General features: G+C 40.0%; 1 protein-coding gene across 2 annotated transcripts in view; it reads left to right on the plus strand.

Moving 5' to 3' along the window:
* DNAJC13 (DnaJ heat shock protein family (Hsp40) member C13) overlaps nt 1-16,325 on the plus strand; it is a 127,291-nt gene that overhangs the window by 100,337 nt on the left and 10,629 nt on the right. For both annotated transcript variants that reach the window (XM_021706936.1, XM_008073927.1), the window contains 10 exons: nt 1,946-2,123; nt 3,673-3,764; nt 6,529-6,628; nt 8,322-8,396; nt 8,623-8,735; nt 12,206-12,375; nt 12,524-12,566; nt 12,981-13,154; nt 14,837-15,016; nt 15,329-15,469. In XM_021706936.1, coding sequence (XP_021562611.1) covers nt 1,946-2,123; nt 3,673-3,764; nt 6,529-6,628; nt 8,322-8,396; nt 8,623-8,735; nt 12,206-12,375; nt 12,524-12,566; nt 12,981-13,154; nt 14,837-15,016; nt 15,329-15,469 — 1,266 coding nt within the window. The remainder of the gene's footprint in view (nt 1-1,945; nt 2,124-3,672; nt 3,765-6,528; nt 6,629-8,321; nt 8,397-8,622; nt 8,736-12,205; nt 12,376-12,523; nt 12,567-12,980; nt 13,155-14,836; nt 15,017-15,328; nt 15,470-16,325) is intronic.

The following is a 16,325-nucleotide window of genomic DNA, read 5'->3' on the forward strand; positions in this document are numbered from 1 at the left end:
GTTCCGGCTACTCGGAAGGCTGAGGCGGAAGGATCGCCGGAGCCCAGCGGGTCGAGGCTGCGGTGGCCCGAGCGGCCACTGCACTCCAGTCTGGGCGATAGTGAGATTCCAGCTCAAAAAAAGATGAGGTTTAAAAAGCGGGGGGTGAGGGGCTAGGGGGGAGGGAAGAAAATCTACACAGATGAAGAAAAACCCAAGGAAGAGTATGGGTCTCACATCGACCTCTGGGAGGTCAACCCCTGAGAATACAGACTTGGGAATGCAAACAATGCAGAGCCCCCAGAATGGCTGGTCTCAAGCCACAGACCCAGATGTCAAGAAATTAGCAAAGAGGTTAAATAGAAGTGAAGAGGCACAAGAGGAAAGAATGAAGAAGTTGATAACTGAAAGTGGTTTCTTGCGGTGGAATTTATTCCTGGTAAAGAAGCTGTGCACATTGAAGTGACAACAAAGGATTTAGAATATTCCATAATCTGAGTTGATAAAGTAGTGGCAGGGTTTGAGAGAATTGCTCCATTTTGAAAGAAGTTCTACTGTGGGTTAAAGGTCAAACAGCGTTGCATGCCACAGAGAAATATTTCATGAAAGGAAGAGTTCTAGATGCCTCACACTTCCTTGTTACCTTATTTTAAGAAGCCCTCCCGCACTTCAGCAACCATCAACATTGAAGCAAGACTGTCCACCAGCAAAAAGATTATGATTTACTGAATACTCAGGTGATTGTTAGCATTTCTTAGCAATATTTGAAAATCAAGGGATGTACGTTATTTATTTAGACATAATGCTGTTGCACACTGGACTACAGTGAACATAACTGTTATATGCACTGGGAAACCAAAAAATTTGCTCTACTGTGGTGGTCTGGAGCTGAACTCGCAGTATTTCCAAGGCATGTGTGTACACTGACAATACCAGTTGTTTGCCAAATGCTTTATAACAACCCATGTTGACATGTGATGGGGTGATCATTGACAGCTTGTGAGCCTCCTTATTTTGATTGTTGAAGAATTGTGTTTTGTGAAGTTCATGAATGAGTTATTCCTTGCCCAGCTCTTTCTTACGTTTCATGTGTAATAACTACCTGACTGTGCCATGTGTGTTATGCCTTCAGCTCACTAGTGCCACCTGAAAGTACAGGGTCAGTTAGTGGTCATTCCATCATGTGGCATGTCAGACCAGCAAACAGAAAGCCTTCTCTGGCTGATTGTTAGAGAAAAATGCAGGTTGAAAGCAAGGGCTTTCAGAAGATGCCTGGGGTTACATTGGGTCATGTCTTGCGAGGATTCCTAGATACTTTCAGAAGCAACTGAGGAGCTGCTTTTCTTCTGAGTGCTCGGGGGGTTAGATAGGGATTTTTTGTTGTAGTTTTGTATTCTGGAGGAGGTGGCAAGGAGGGTTGGGTGGCGGACAGGTTTGAGAGAAGAGAAGAAAGTGAAGCTTGGTTTTAGAGCTTGCTCTTAGAGAAAAAGAAGAAATTTATCAAGCCGTAATGTCTATTTTTTATCACAGGATAATACATGTAAATTGCTATTAAGCAAAGCTATTAAGTGACTTGTGAGATCTCTTTGAAAACTTTCCTTTGAATTTATGTTTAAATAGTATATAACTTTTCACTATAAAAATATAACCAAATTGCAGAAGTTACATATCATACTATACTGTCAGTTACTTTGGCAAAGGGAGGAGATATTCTAATCTCACAGATGTACTGATACTGATGAGAGTATATCAGCTATCTAAAAGTTCAGAAACACTTTCTAATGTTTCTTGCCCTCACTGCCCCCCCACCCCATAATGCACTGATGTATTCATATGCTTGTATAGTTTGGCCATGCTTAGTCACTTTCAAAGCTTGAGGTTTCTTTCTTTCTTTTGCTGTGGTGTCTTTGCTATAGGTTATTTCAGAGGGCACACGTGTGTTTAAGTATTTGTCTGCTTGGCTTAGGTTCCAAAAGCATTTGCTGCAAGTCTCTTGGATTATGTAGGCTCCCAGGCCCAATACCTCCACACCTTCATGGCCATCACACACGCTGCAAAAGTGGAGTCAGAGCAACATGGAGACCGCTTACCGAGAGTGGAAATGGCTTTGGAGGCTCTGAGAAACGTTATAAAATATAATCCAGGTGTGTGACTGTACTCTTGATCTGTAAGACCCTTAACATGAATGAGCCCTAAAACTTCAAATTCTCAGATTTACCACAAAAATTCTATTATATTATAATGTATAATATTAAGAGAAGTGGAGTCCACAATATTTTTACAGTAAAAAGTAGCCTAGGGAAAGAAGTGAAGGTACTACGTTAGAAGAATTTTTGTCTTTAAGAGAAAATCAGTCTAAATGAGTTGAAAAAACAAAATAACTTGATAATATAAAATTTCAAATGAGCCAGGCCCAGTGGTACATGCCTCTAGTCCCAGCTGCTCGGGAGGCTGAGGCAGGATGTTTGGTTAAGCCCAAGAGGTCAAGGTTGCTGTGAGCTATGATTGTGTCACTCCAGCCTGGGCAACAGTACAAGACCCCATTTATTTAAAGAAAAGTTTTGGATGAAATAAAATTTCACATTGATGATGCAAGTTGACATACCAAATTCAAGTGCTTGAATTAGACTTATTTATTAGGTGATCTAATTTTTGGCTCTTTTCTGGTACCCAACATAGTGTCATGTGCATATGGGCACTCAGATTTTTACAAAATTTCCAAATGTTGGTGTATAAAAATTGAATTAATAAAGGTGAGAGTTCTGTTCTTTAAGCATCTTTTAGAGGACATTTCCAAAATGTTATCACTCTGGCCTGACTCCAGGGCAATGGATGCGTGAAAATCTAAGTGCTGCTTAAAGTTCTAACTTTGATATCAAATATAGAATGTAAAACCTAAAACCATACAGATTCAATTTAAATCACTTGAAGACCTTAGGTCTTTTAAAATAACATTGAACTGTATCTTTCAGTTACTTTTTTGCTCTTTTCAGTATGATTACAGTACTATAAAAATTCTGACTTTTTGGGTATTACCAAAAATTATTTAAATCAAATAAACAGAAATAAAAGAGTACACTGTATGTTTTGCTACCCTATAACAAAAGGAAGTATAGGCTGAACAAAACCTTTGCTGTCTAATGTTTTCTTTTATTAGCAAAATGAGTAGGAAATACAGGGGAGTAGGGATTGAGGTGGGTAGGAATGGAAATACCATCCCATTTTGTATATTTTCAGAAGGTGTCTGTTATAAATGCATATCAGTTTTTTGTAACATAGTCTTCAAGCAACAGAGTTCTAACCTAATCTTACTTAAAAACCAAATGATGCCAAACTCTCCCAAAATAAAATTAGATTGAGATATCCCTAAGGTCTAAAGGTAAGGGGTAAAATTACCAACCTACACTTTAGATTTTGAACTGTATTTGTATTATTTGATTCAGTTATCGTTTTTACTTGAGGGATGGGGGGGATGGGAATGAAAACGAAACAAACCTAAGAAACTGATGTACTTTTGCCTTTTGAGGGTTACTGCTTCCTAGAGGCACTCCACTCACTTCGTGTCACAAATGTTTAGAAAGAGTTATCAGAGACTTAAAACTGGTAGTAAGCCATAGTATATCAGTGGTTTTCTGAAGGCCTATAACAGAAAACATCTCTTGGAAATAAAAAATAACCATTTGTATTTCCTAGGCTCTGAAAGTGAATGCATTGGTCACTTTAAGCTAATATTTTCTCTTCTCCGAGTTCATGGAGCTGGTCAAGTACAGCAGTTGGCTTTGGAGGTAAAAGTGTTTTGTACTATAAAGCATGTTATTTTTTCTACCACTTTGTGTGGTTTGAGCATTGATCAGTTACTGTCTGAAGTCAAATGAAAGTTTGTGTATTTTTTTCATTTTGCCTATTAAGCCAAATTAATGCTTGCTTTATGTATGTATGTATGTATGTAGGTATGTATGTCAGAGTCTCACTCTGTTGCCCAGGTTGGAGTGCAGTGGCATGCTCACGGCCACCGCTGCCTTGGCCTGCTGGGTTTAGGTGATCCTTCTACTTCGGTCTTCCAAGTAGCTGGAACTACAGGTGCGCGCTATCACACCCGGCTTATTTTTGATTTATTGTAGAGACGAGATCTCACCAAGTTGCCCAAACTGGTCTTGAACTCCTGAACTCGGGCAGTCCTCTTGCCTCAGCCTCCCAAAGTGCTGGGGTTACACTTGAGCCACCACGCCCAGCTCAAATTAATATCTTTTAAAAATGTAAATTAGCATAGTTAATTTGAAGATGAAATGTTGTACATTCATATGTTTTTAAAATTTGAATTAGCGTATTCTAAATTTGAAGAGCAAACTTTGTACATTGTCGTTGAAAGTGATTTCCCTGGTGGTTATTGTCATGCATTTGGGCTTGGAATGACATTGCACAACGTCATGTGTGGATTAAGAAATAGGCTTTACTGGGGAAATTTGGAAGCCACAGATCAACAAGAAGAGGTGGCAGGGTTTCCCTGATTTATCGGCATCCCTAGAGAGAGACATACTTAATCCAGGGCACTTTGATGGTCACATACTATAGGTTTGCATTTCAGAGAATTGACCCTTGCGCGTACCTGTCAGTTGCTTTTGTTGCTTACAGGTCTAGTGCAAGAACAATCTTTTCACTGAGGGTTATAAGCGCTGCTCTTTAGAGGAATTATCTAGGAAAGTCAGCTGCCAGAAACAGTGGGTCTTAAGGGTCCAAGAGAAGTTGGAGGCTCCTCCTTCAGGATAATGAAATCACTGGTCCCACGGATACAGTTTGGGTACAACCGTTTCCTCTGAAAGAAGCAGGAAGCACCTGGTTGTAGGAAGCTCTTTGTCCAGGCAACCCAGAGTACTCGAATTTCCAGGTTAACTTTTCAGATGATTTTGTTTATGGTAACACACACAATTTGCTATGAAGAACACAAGATTCAACCCTGCAGTAACAATTATTTGAGTGGTTTTTGAGTAAATTGTTTAACCTAGTCTTAGATAACGTTTTGGTTTAAAACAGATTTTTGATGAAATAATTAAAGTTAAAGCCTGACATGGTTGCTTATGCCTATAACCCCAGCACTTTAAGAGGCAGAGGCAAAAGGATTGCCTGAGTTCGAGGGTTAGAGACCAGCCTAGGCAACTTGGCAAGACCTTGTCTCTATAATAAATAAAAAAATTAGTCAGTTGTGGTAGTACACAACTGTAGTTCGAGCTAGGCTGTGGTAGCTGTGCGTGTGCCACTGTACTCCATCCTGGGCAACAGAGTGAGATTCTGACTTAAAAAAAATTAAAAGTAACAATAAAAGTTAAATTGGTCAAAAAGCTTAATAAACAGATTCTTTTTGGAGTTGGAGTCTCACTCTGTCATCCAGGCTGGAGGGTAGTGGCATGCTCCCAGCCACCGCAGCCTCGACCTGCTGGCCTCAGGCGATCCTTCTGCCTCAACCTTCCAAGTAGCTGGAACTACAGGCACACGTCATCATGCCCAACTAATTTTTTGACTTATTGTAGAGATGAGGTCTTGCCAAGTTGCCCGGGCTGGTCTTGAGCCTGTGGACTCAGGCAATTCTCTCACCTTTGCCTCCCAAAATGCTGGTATTATAAGTGTGAGCCACCATGCCCAGCCAACACATTCTTTTAATTGGAAAACATGCTCCCCTGCTTAATTCCTTCAAGTATCTTGTAACTTTTTAAATAATCTAGATTATGCCAAGCACGGTGGCCCAAACCTGTAATCCCAGCACTTTGGGAGGTGTAGGCAAGAGGATTGTCTGAACCTGGGGGTTCAAGACCAGCCCGGGCAACTTGGCGAAAGCTCTTCACTACAGTGAATCAAAAGATTAACCAAGTATAGTGGTGGGCGTCTGTATTTCCAGCTACTTGGACGGCTGAGTTAGAAGGATTGCCTGAACCCAGCAGGTCAAGACTGTGATAGCCGTGAGCATGCCACTGCACACCATCCTGGGCAACATAGTGAGACTCAGACTCAGATAAATAAATAATCGAGATTATTTAAATCTAGAATATATTGCTATAAGTTATAGACCACAGTGATTCAAGTTAAGTGACGATGGTCTTTAGATGTAGACTCTAAAAATTAGACTTGAAAAGTCATCTTCTTTGAAAGAAAAATATATCTGTTTCTACATAATGGAAAGATAGACCCAGTCTGTTGTGCTGAGTACTGAAAACATTCGCATTCTCCCTCTAAAGCAAAAGCAAGTCTCAGTAGTGAGGATCATTATCTTCCTACCCACCTCCCACCCCAGATTGTGGCTGGAGCACCCTAAAATGTAATCCATAGTTCCAGAGCGTTTGTTGGTATAGGATTAAAGCCTTCTCATAAGCCTCAAGGTATTATTTCTCAGAAGATCAGAGTGATAAAGCCAGTCTTTTAAAATTAAACTTATCTCTAAAAATTAAGTATTTTGTCCTCCAAACGTTTTTCTTACTTTTGTGATGTCTGTGTGACTTACTTTGGTTTAGGTCTGAAGTTATTTTCAGAACTTTTAATATCCTATCTATTAATTTTCAGGTTGTGAATATAGTGACATCTAACCAAGACTGTGTCAACAATATTGCTGAGTCAATGGTTTTGTCCAACTTATTGGCTCTTCTACATTCATTGCCATCAAGTATGTATACAAATGGATTTTAGAAACAGCACTGCCAACCCATGGAAAGGAGTAGTTACATCGTTGATAGAAAACCTTGGACCAATGTCATCTGTGCTTAGTGTTGTAATATTTAAAGTGACATTCTTCACACTAGATTTTCTTCCTAATTATAATTTATGTAGATTAATAAAATTATCTTACGTTTCCCATTTCAGTAGTTGGAAGCTGGGAGTGAGAGGGGTCTAGAAATAAAGCACAAGAACCCTGGATTTTGAATTTGTTAAGGATAATCTGCACACGAGGAGCTGAGAATTAACTGCCATTCCATGATTTATTTAAAAGCATTAGCAGTCTTGGATGATAGAAAGCATGCTGAAGATAAAGATGACCTTGCATTCAGCTTAGTGTTCCATTCTGCATACTTTGCTTTTTACTTATTGGATGTTGACGCAACTGTTACTGAGAAGTGTTAGTTTGAAAGCATACCTTTATATTTACATGTGATTTGTATAGTCCAGCCAGTACTTTAATCTCACAGGTAAAATAGCTGATATCTTGATATTTCTGCCTACTCTGCTGTCTGTCATTTAAATTTTAGATCAAATTGCCTGCCTGACACTCTTTGCTAAGGGACATTGTTATTGTTCTTGTTTTGGTCTCACCCTAATGCTTTGCAGCCTTTCACTCTCTTTGACAACTCTTTGTTCCTTTGGCTGTCTGTCATTCTCATTTGGCTCTAGAAGAGTGAAGTCTGATAGCCCTGCATATTTGCATATCATATGGCAATGACTGGGTGATGGGGCACAGGCTTTCTCCAGAAGGATGCTAGTATGTTTTAGATGGACCCCTGCCTTACAACTGCCACTTCCCAGTTGTTCCCCCAGGACAGTAGCACGAGGTAAAAGTCTTAGATGCCTGATCGGAGTGTCCCCTAGGTATCAGGAATTGAGACGATTAGGGGTGTGCAAGAAACAATGAGGTAGGATGACAGTGTTGCTTAAGTGGTTAGGAGTATGGACTTTGGAATCAAATAGATCTGCATACAAAACTCAGCTGTCACCACCAGGCTTGGTGGCTCATGCCCGTAATCCCAGTGCTTTGGGAGGCTGAGGCAGGAGGATCACTTGAGCCCAGGAGTTCAAGACCAGCCTGGGCAATATTGTGAGACCCTGTCTCTAACTTAAAAAAAAAAAAAAAGCTATCACCAGATGCAGTGGCTTACTTTGGGAGGTGGTGGTGAGAGGACTGCCTGGGCTCAGGGGTTCAAGACCAGCCTGTACCTTATTTGGCTAGACCTTATTTCTACAATAAATTAAAAAATTAACCAGGTGTGGTGGTGCACACCTGTAGTTCCAGCTACTTGGAAGGCTGAGGCAGAAGCCTCCTGAGCCCAGGTGGTCAAAGCTACAGTAGCTGAGTGTGCCACTGCACCCCTTCCTGGGCGACAAAATTATACTTTTTCTTAACCCCCCCCCCCCAAAAAAACCAGCCACACTGCTCGCTAGCCAGAAACCCTAGGCAGTGAGTTAAACTGGGCCTCGGCTCCCTCATTTATGACATGACTGTGATAATAATTGTCTTGCTGGTTATTGTAAAGATTAAATGTGATACCCCGTGTGAAGCGTTTAGTTAAGTGGCTGGCATAGGGTTCATGCCAGTTAATGTACACGAACCAAATAACACATTCCTTGAAATGTCTTTTACTCTGCAGGTCGTCAGCTTGTTCTGGAAACTCTCTATGCTTTGACATCAAGTACAAAAATAATCAAAGAAGCTATGGCAAAGGGTAATGTATAGAGTACTTTCTCATCTAGTAACGTTCAATGTAATGCAGCTTATTTTGAGTTGCTTTGTACTGCCTGATAAATTAGAAGAATGCTTTGGAAGGCTTACAGCTTTTAAAAAATCCAGTTGTGCTGAGTTGAAATATGGTTGAAAATGAATTCTACCGATTAGAAAAGTCAAATTCTTAAGGTATAATGTAAGCACTGGCTTTTTTTTTCCTTCATAAGGAGCCTTGATTTACTTACTGGATATGTTCTGCAACTCAACACATCCACAGGTTCGAGCCCAAACAGCAGAATTGTTTGCTAAAATGACAGCAGATAAACTAATAGGTCCAAAGGTAAGCACAAAATAAGTTATTGGAGGGAAATTCATTATTAAAACTCTGTTGCTTTAATACAGATTTCATGAAGTTTACCAAAATTTGAGAGGTGAGGATAAGGAAATGATTTTATGTGAAAGTTGGGAGATTGACATTCCTGAAATTGTTCCTGTATTTTATTGTTTGAGAAAATTATCATCTTGGGAAGCCAGCCAGAATTGACAAGTCTTAAAAGAGTGTTTGGATGATGGTAGTTAACTGTTCACCTCGAAGAGTGTGGCAGAAGATAGGTTAGACTTCCACACTGCGAGGAGTGGCCTGTGAAAGTGAGGTGAGGGTGACGGTGATTTGTGTCCTTCACGTTCTACACCTGAATTAGTAAGGGTATACCACCTGCAGGAAATAAAGCCATATAGGAACATGAGTGTAACAGCACCTCTACCTCCCTACTCTTTAGGGAAACCTTTTATTCCAAATCTGGAGATGACCAGATGATCTCTGGGGCCACCGTCCAGCTTGGAAAGCAGGAACCTGTTAATGCAATGCTTGAATGGAATTCCATTCAGACACAAGTGTTACCAGTGTCTAGTTCCTCTGATAGGTCAGTTTCCCCAGATGTGGTGCTCACAGAAGCACTCTCTTTGTCTCAGAGACATGGGGGAGCCATGAAGCAATGCTCATGAGCTGAGCCCAATGTTCAGGGTCTGACTCAGTAGCTCTGGGATGGGGCCTAGGAATCTGCATTCTTAACATGCTTGCCAAGCGATTCTTTTGAAGCCTACTTGGACTGATACTTGAGGATCATTGCTCAGGCAAATTCACAAATTGGGTAAGGAAGAGGCTACAGTTTCTCTACCTCTGTCTAAAGCCAGGGTGACTTCCCTTATACACACTGTGCTTCCGTGTATGGGTCGACTTGAAAAAAATACTCAAGGCTAATTGAACACGTTTTACATTAGTAAAACAAGTTGGATTAAGTTGGTTTTCTTCTTGCTTGATCTCTCAGTCTAGGTATTGAGAATCTGTCATTAGACCTACAACAGTTTTACTTTAGGATTAAGGTGTAATGGTCTTTAGCAGCATTAATGAGATGAGGGGGATTATATTTAGATACCTACAGGAAGGTCCAGAAAGAGTGAATATTGACAATTTGATGTTGCGTTTTCTTAAAGCTAGAGCTGGGCAGCACATAGCTCTAACACCTAATATTAGATGCTTTAAGTAATATTTTAGATGGTTCAAATAAATATATACTCCAGTTGAGTTTGAGCGCTTCAGTAATATTTTTGGCCTTTAAAATACACGAGGGTCAAAAAAAAAGAAGGTTTACCAAAATCTGAGGAACAAATTTAATCAAGCTGAGAGTTTTTACACTTACATTTTCTTTATAGAAAAAAATACAGGTTATCGGTTCCTTGCATGATGTGCAGCAAGAGATTCTAGAGCTGATATCAGTAAACTTGCCCCCCTTTTGATAACACAGCATATAGTTCACATGTATCAAATGTACAGTTCAGTGGTTTTTAGTATATTTTCTGACTGGGCGGCCATCACCAATTCTAGGACATTTTCATCAACCCCAGAAGAAACCTCATTTCCTTTAGCAGTCACTTCCATTCCCCTCCTTCTCCCAGCTTCCAGCAGCCACTAACCTGTTCTCTGTCTTTGTAGATTTGCTTGTTCCAGGCATTTCACATAAGTGGAATCATGCTGTATGTGGTCTTTTGTAGCTGTTTTCTCGCACTAAGATGAATGTTTTCACTATTTATCTATGTTGTAGCAAGTATTACTAGCACATTCCTTTTTGTTGCCAAATAATAGGCCATATTTTGTTTATCCCTTTATCTTCATGGACCTGTGGATTGTTTCTACTTTTTGGCTCTTCTGAATAATACTACTGTGAACGTTTGTGTACAAGTTTTTGTTAGACGTGTGTTTTATTTGATCAGGAATGAAATTTCCAGGTCATGTGGTAACACTGTGTAGCCTTGCAAGGAATTATCAGACTGTTTTCCAAAGCAGCTGCACCAGTTTGCATTCCCACCAGCAATATATAGTTCTTTTTTCTCCCTATCTTCTATAACACTTGCCATTGTATATTTTTTTCATTATAACCATCCTAGTGAGTATGAACTGATATCTGATGGTTTTGATTTGCATTTCCCTTGTGGTTTCTGATGTTGAATATCTTTTAATGTGCTTATTGGCCACTAGTACAACTTTTTTTTTTTTTAAAGATAGATGTCTGTTCATACTATTTGCTGATGTTTAAATTGGGTTATTTGTTTTTGTATTGTTGAGTTACAGTTACTCTCTATACATTTCGGACACTAGTTTCTTATCATTTGTGTGATGTGCATGTGTTTTCTCCCATTCTGTTGGTGGTTTTTTCATTTTCTTGATAGTGTTCTTTGAAGCACAAAGATTTTAAATTTTGATGATACCCAGTTTAATCTTTTTTTTATTTTTTTTGATTTAATCGCTTTCTCTACCTTCCTTTGTCCTCTGTGGGGTTGAATTGTGTTTTGGTTTGGTATGCCCGGCACACTTAGGAAATATAGGAAGAAGTAAGCCTGTGAAACTCCTTGCTGGTTTCACCTTGATGGTATTGTCGTAACAAATGACCTCCTGTGGGAGCCCAAGAAAAATTGTTTTTTTCTCCAGAAACAGCCGGGTGTCTCTGAAGCAACTGGCATGATTTCATTTTCAGATACTTTCTGTCTTGTAATTGAAATCTAGTTCGTTGACTGCTAGGAAGTTGCGAGCTAAATTTTTAGTATATCACTACCAATGCAGAGCTTTTTGATATCTCCCTTGTGTACTGATTTCATGTGAGTCTTCACTTACCTAAGTATTTGATCATCTGCTGTGTGCTGGGGCTGAGAATTTAAGCAGTGAGCAAAAAAGACTGGGTCAGGGGCGGTTTCTGGAATCTGGAATGAAGAAGAGAGAACCATGTGGTGATCGAAAGGAAAACACGTCCCTGCTCAAGCCCTTCATTTCTCCCTTGTGCTTATGCTCATTTTTATTTTAGATGTATGTTGGGCTAGATGTATTTTTCTAAAGCTGCTTACTAAATCCCCTCTGGAAAAAGGCACCGCACAACATATAAAATGTAGTAGAGCAAAATAAAGGCACTAGAAAATCCTTCTAAGACACAAAGGCGATTTGGAGGGGGACAGGCCAGCGAAGGCCGTCAAGGCCCCTGCCGGGCATGACGGCAGGGTGTGCTCTGAGACCTTTGCACTCCGTGACCCTGGATTTCTGAAGTTTGACGCGGGCTTGAAAATGAAACTTGATGAGTAAGTGGGACCGAGACGTAGCGAGTCTTGCTTCTCCCACTCCAGAACTTTTAGATGATAGTCATAGCCCGTCCCTGCCATAACACAAGTTATACTGATATTCTGTCTTAGCAAAATGTAAAGCAAACCAAACGTTGTGATGTTTCCAGTAGGTGTTTGTTTTCATTCTGAAACCCCCTCTCACAGGTGCGAATTACATTGATGAAATTTCTACCAAGTGTCTTCATGGATGCCATGAGAGACAACCCTGAGGCAGCTGTACATATTTTTGAAGGAACTCATGAAAATCCTGAGTTAATTTGGAATGACAATTCCAGAGACAAAGTGTCCACAACAGTTAGAGAAATGATGCTAGAGTAAGTAAGACAGAGGCTATAGCGTATACGTTTTCAAGTAAAACTGGGAAGGGCAAACGTCTCCCACTCTGTAATACTTACTCTGAAGGTTGATGAAAGTGTGTTTTGGGACTGAAGATTGGTTTGCTCCTTTTTGTTTTTCCCCCAGGCACTTTAAAAACCAGCGGGACAACCCTGATATAAACTGGAAGGTAAAATGAACCTTTATTTTACTTTTTAAAAAATTTTTTTAGAGAGCAGTGTTTATTGAGAGGACAGAAAAGCTCCCACAGTGGGAGGGGACCCGAGGGAGTTGCCTGATTTTGTTTTTTAAAATTTCTGCTGGGTCATTTTAATACGAACCTATAACTGCTTTGTCATTAAGACCCTTGGGTATTCCCTTGGAAACGAAGGCTTCAAACGTAAAAATAGGAATACTTTTGAAGTAAGTAACTAATAAAAGCACCTTTTCTGAACTTTATTAAAAGAAAATAAAACTCACAATTTGATTGTGTTAAGGACTGGTTAACTTTATAAACATTTCTTTAATAGGGTGTGCATTTCTTGTTTCCCATGCAGCTAATGACTTCTAAGTGACTTGACTGTGGTTCTTTCTCTCTTCAAAGTTGCCTGAGGATTTTGCTGTGGTGTTTGGAGAAGCAGAGGGTGAACTTGCTGTTGGGGGAGTCTTCTTGAGGATCTTTATTGCACAGCCAGCGTGGGTTCTGAGAAAACCTAGAGAATTTCTGATTGCACTATTAGAAAAATTAACCGAGCTCCTGGAGAAGAATAATCCTCATGTAAGCTTCAGTCATCAGCAAACATTTCAGAGAACTTGCTAACTAGATTGATGGTGTTTATCTTTTTTTTTTTTGGCCATGTTTAGTAGTGAAACTCTTCAGTAAAATGTTTGTGAACCAAAGTTAGAGCTGTCTATACTGAAAGGATGCTGTTTTTAACAATTAGAGAAGCTCTAAAAGAAGGTTTTTACTACCCTATTTTTAATAATGGTGTGTTTTTTTTTCCTATTTATTTATTTATTTAGTTATTTTTTGAGTTGGAGCCTCACTCTGTCACCCAGGCTGGAGTGCAGTGGCACGCTCCCAGCCACCACAGCCTTGACCTGCTGGGCTCAGGCAATCCTTACAAACCCTGATGGTGTGTAAGACTTTATTATTCAAACCTTAAGCTGGAAATACTGGAGATACATGACTGTTGTTGAATTAAACATACTGACTGTGGTGTGAGGTGATGGAGTGCTGTGTTGTGTTGTCAAACAGTCCTGGACCCCAGTCCCGACCCCGCCGCTGACCAGCTCTTTGAGTGGGAACAGCGCATAATGACTCTGCCTCAGGTCTTTCACTTGTGGAATTATTGCCGTTACTGCCCGAGGCTGAAGTTCTTGTGAGTTAATGGGTAGAATATCTTGCATAATGTCAGGCACTTTTTTTTTGAGTTGGAGTCTCACTCTTGTCACCCAGGCTGGAGGGCAGTAGCACGCTCACAGCCACCACAGCCTCAACCTGCTGGACTTCTGCAATCCTTCTGCCTCAGCCTGCCAAGTAGCTGGAACTTCAGATGCACCCGGCTGTGTGTGTGTGTGTGTGTGTGTGTGTGTGATTTATTGTAGAACTGAGGTCTCACCAAGTTGCCCAGGCTGGTCTCAAATTCCCAGGCTCAGGCAATCCTCTTGCCTCGGCCTCCCAAAGTGCTGAGATTACAGACTGAGCCACTGTACCTGACCATGGGCACATTTTGAAAGCTTAGAAACGATTAGTTACTTAGTAAAAAATTGGTTAAAAATATTAGTATGTCAGATATTTACCAGTGTCATTCTCTGTAGTCATATTTTTGTATAATAGGATTTTTACCGCATGCATAGTTTGCTTAGAAGATGCAGTTCTCAGAAGCTGAAACCTAGAAAGGGAAAGCACACAACAGTTTCCTCCTGTATATATATCTTTCTTTTGGGGCATGTCCCAATTTTAATGTTAATTTTATATGCATTTTGTTATGGATATGTATGGCATAAGCTAAATGTCTTTGTAATCTGTTATCCACAACAGAATGTGCCTTATGGCAGCCAGACATGATAAGCAGTCCAGTGCTTAGGAACTGGCCAAAACATTTTACTAGTTCTGCATTCTCCTGCACTACTGGTGCTTTAACATTGTCTAAATTTTTCTAGTAATATCTCTTGGGAGATAATCTTTTGTATCTGCAGTAGAAATGAGATATACTTGACCCAGTGAAAGCCTGCTTATGTTATGATAGCACATTCTTAAAGTTCTTTGAAATCATGCCTTTTATCAAAGAAAATAGGAAGTTTGTCATTCTCCTAGGATTTGTGGGATCTGTTCTCAGGTATCAGCACTTAGAACTTTTGAATCCCTAATTCTGACACCAAATAGTTACCAAATGCAGTACTGTTGGGAGTGTTTTGCAGTTTATCTTGGTTTGTGCGTTTGTTCTACCCCTGCAGGGGGAAACTCTGGAGACTTTGACAGTGGCGACAGTGTGTCTTCTCAGTGCCCAGCCGCAGCTGGCAGATCAAGTCCCACCGCTGGGTCATCTCCCCAAAGTTATCCAGGCGATGAGTCACAGGAACGATGCCATCCCGAAGAGCGCCGTTCGGATCATCCATGCCCTGTCTGAAAATGAGGTACGAGTGAAGCCATTCCGTAGCGTGTCGCTCCCGAACTTATTTGTGCTCCCACGTCTTGACTGATGTGCACTGCTGTGCAAATCCCCAGTTCTGGTATTTATGAAAACTGTATTTAATGTAAAGACCAGTTTTTATTTAGTGTGAATGCCAGTTTAGATGAAATAATTAATATGCAGAGTTTGATCAAGTTCGTTGTTGAACTTGAACTGAATGTAAGGGTTTTTTAATGTACTTATTTTGTTATGGTTATTTACTATGTTGTATAAAATATTGCCACTCTAAAAGCAACCTTCTCTTTTGGGCGCACAGCTGTGTGTTCGAGCCATGGCATCTTTAGAGACCATTGGTCCGCTGATGAATGGAATGAAAAAGCGAGCAGATACTGTCGGTCTGGCCTGTGAAGCAATTAATCGAATGTTTCAGAAGGAGCAGAGTGAGTTAGTAGCACAAGTAAGTAATTTCTGAAATTTAGCACTGTTTTAGGAAAGCAAACATACCAGGCTAGTAGATTTTCACTTATTTAGGATTGAGATAACTTTTGAGTTTGAGGATGCACAGTTCTGTATTTTACACACACATGAGTACATGCGTGTGTGTATGTATGTGTGTATACATATATACACACATATACACACACACACACAGAGAAGTGGGACCAGCTGCCAAAGTCTTAACTACTTGGGTGATTTTTAAATTTTAAATTTTGGCTATCTATTAAGCATTGATCCTTAGCTTGCTTTGTAACATGTGCTGTATTCTCTTTAAAAAGATTCACTCTGTTTTTCTTTTGTTTCTTAAGCCATGTTTAAGAATCACGCCAAGATTTTTATTGCCTCCTTTAAAGAGACTATCCACCTAATGAGGATAGGACTTGGTAGCGATTAACATAGAGGAAACAGACACTGAAGGACCAAAAACATACAATAAATTATTAAAGTATTGCAAAAGCAAATTATCTAAATGATAACTCTAAGAACATGTACCACAGAATCTCACTTATAAGTAGAATCCAAAACAATTGAACTCTTAGAAACAGAGAGTAGACTGGTGGGTACCGGAGACTTGAAAGGTGTTGGTCAAAGGTGTAAAGTTTCTTTCAGACAGCAGTAAAAAGGTTTTAAGGTGTGTCGCATAGCATGTTGTCTGTAGGTTTCAAAACGGCTAAGAGTGTAAAGTCTGAACGTTCTCACCACAAAACGGTAAGTATTTGAGGTGGTAGATGTGTCAGTTAGCTTGCTTTATTTATTCCGTCTTGTATGCCTGTGTCATAACCTGGCTTTATATCCCATAAATATACAAAATAAAC

Source organism: Carlito syrichta, unplaced genomic scaffold (assembly GCF_000164805.1).
Source record: "Carlito syrichta isolate Samal-C Ts95f unplaced genomic scaffold, Tarsius_syrichta-2.0.1 Scaffold316213, whole genome shotgun sequence".
NCBI lineage: Eukaryota > Metazoa > Chordata > Mammalia > Primates > Tarsiidae > Carlito > Carlito syrichta.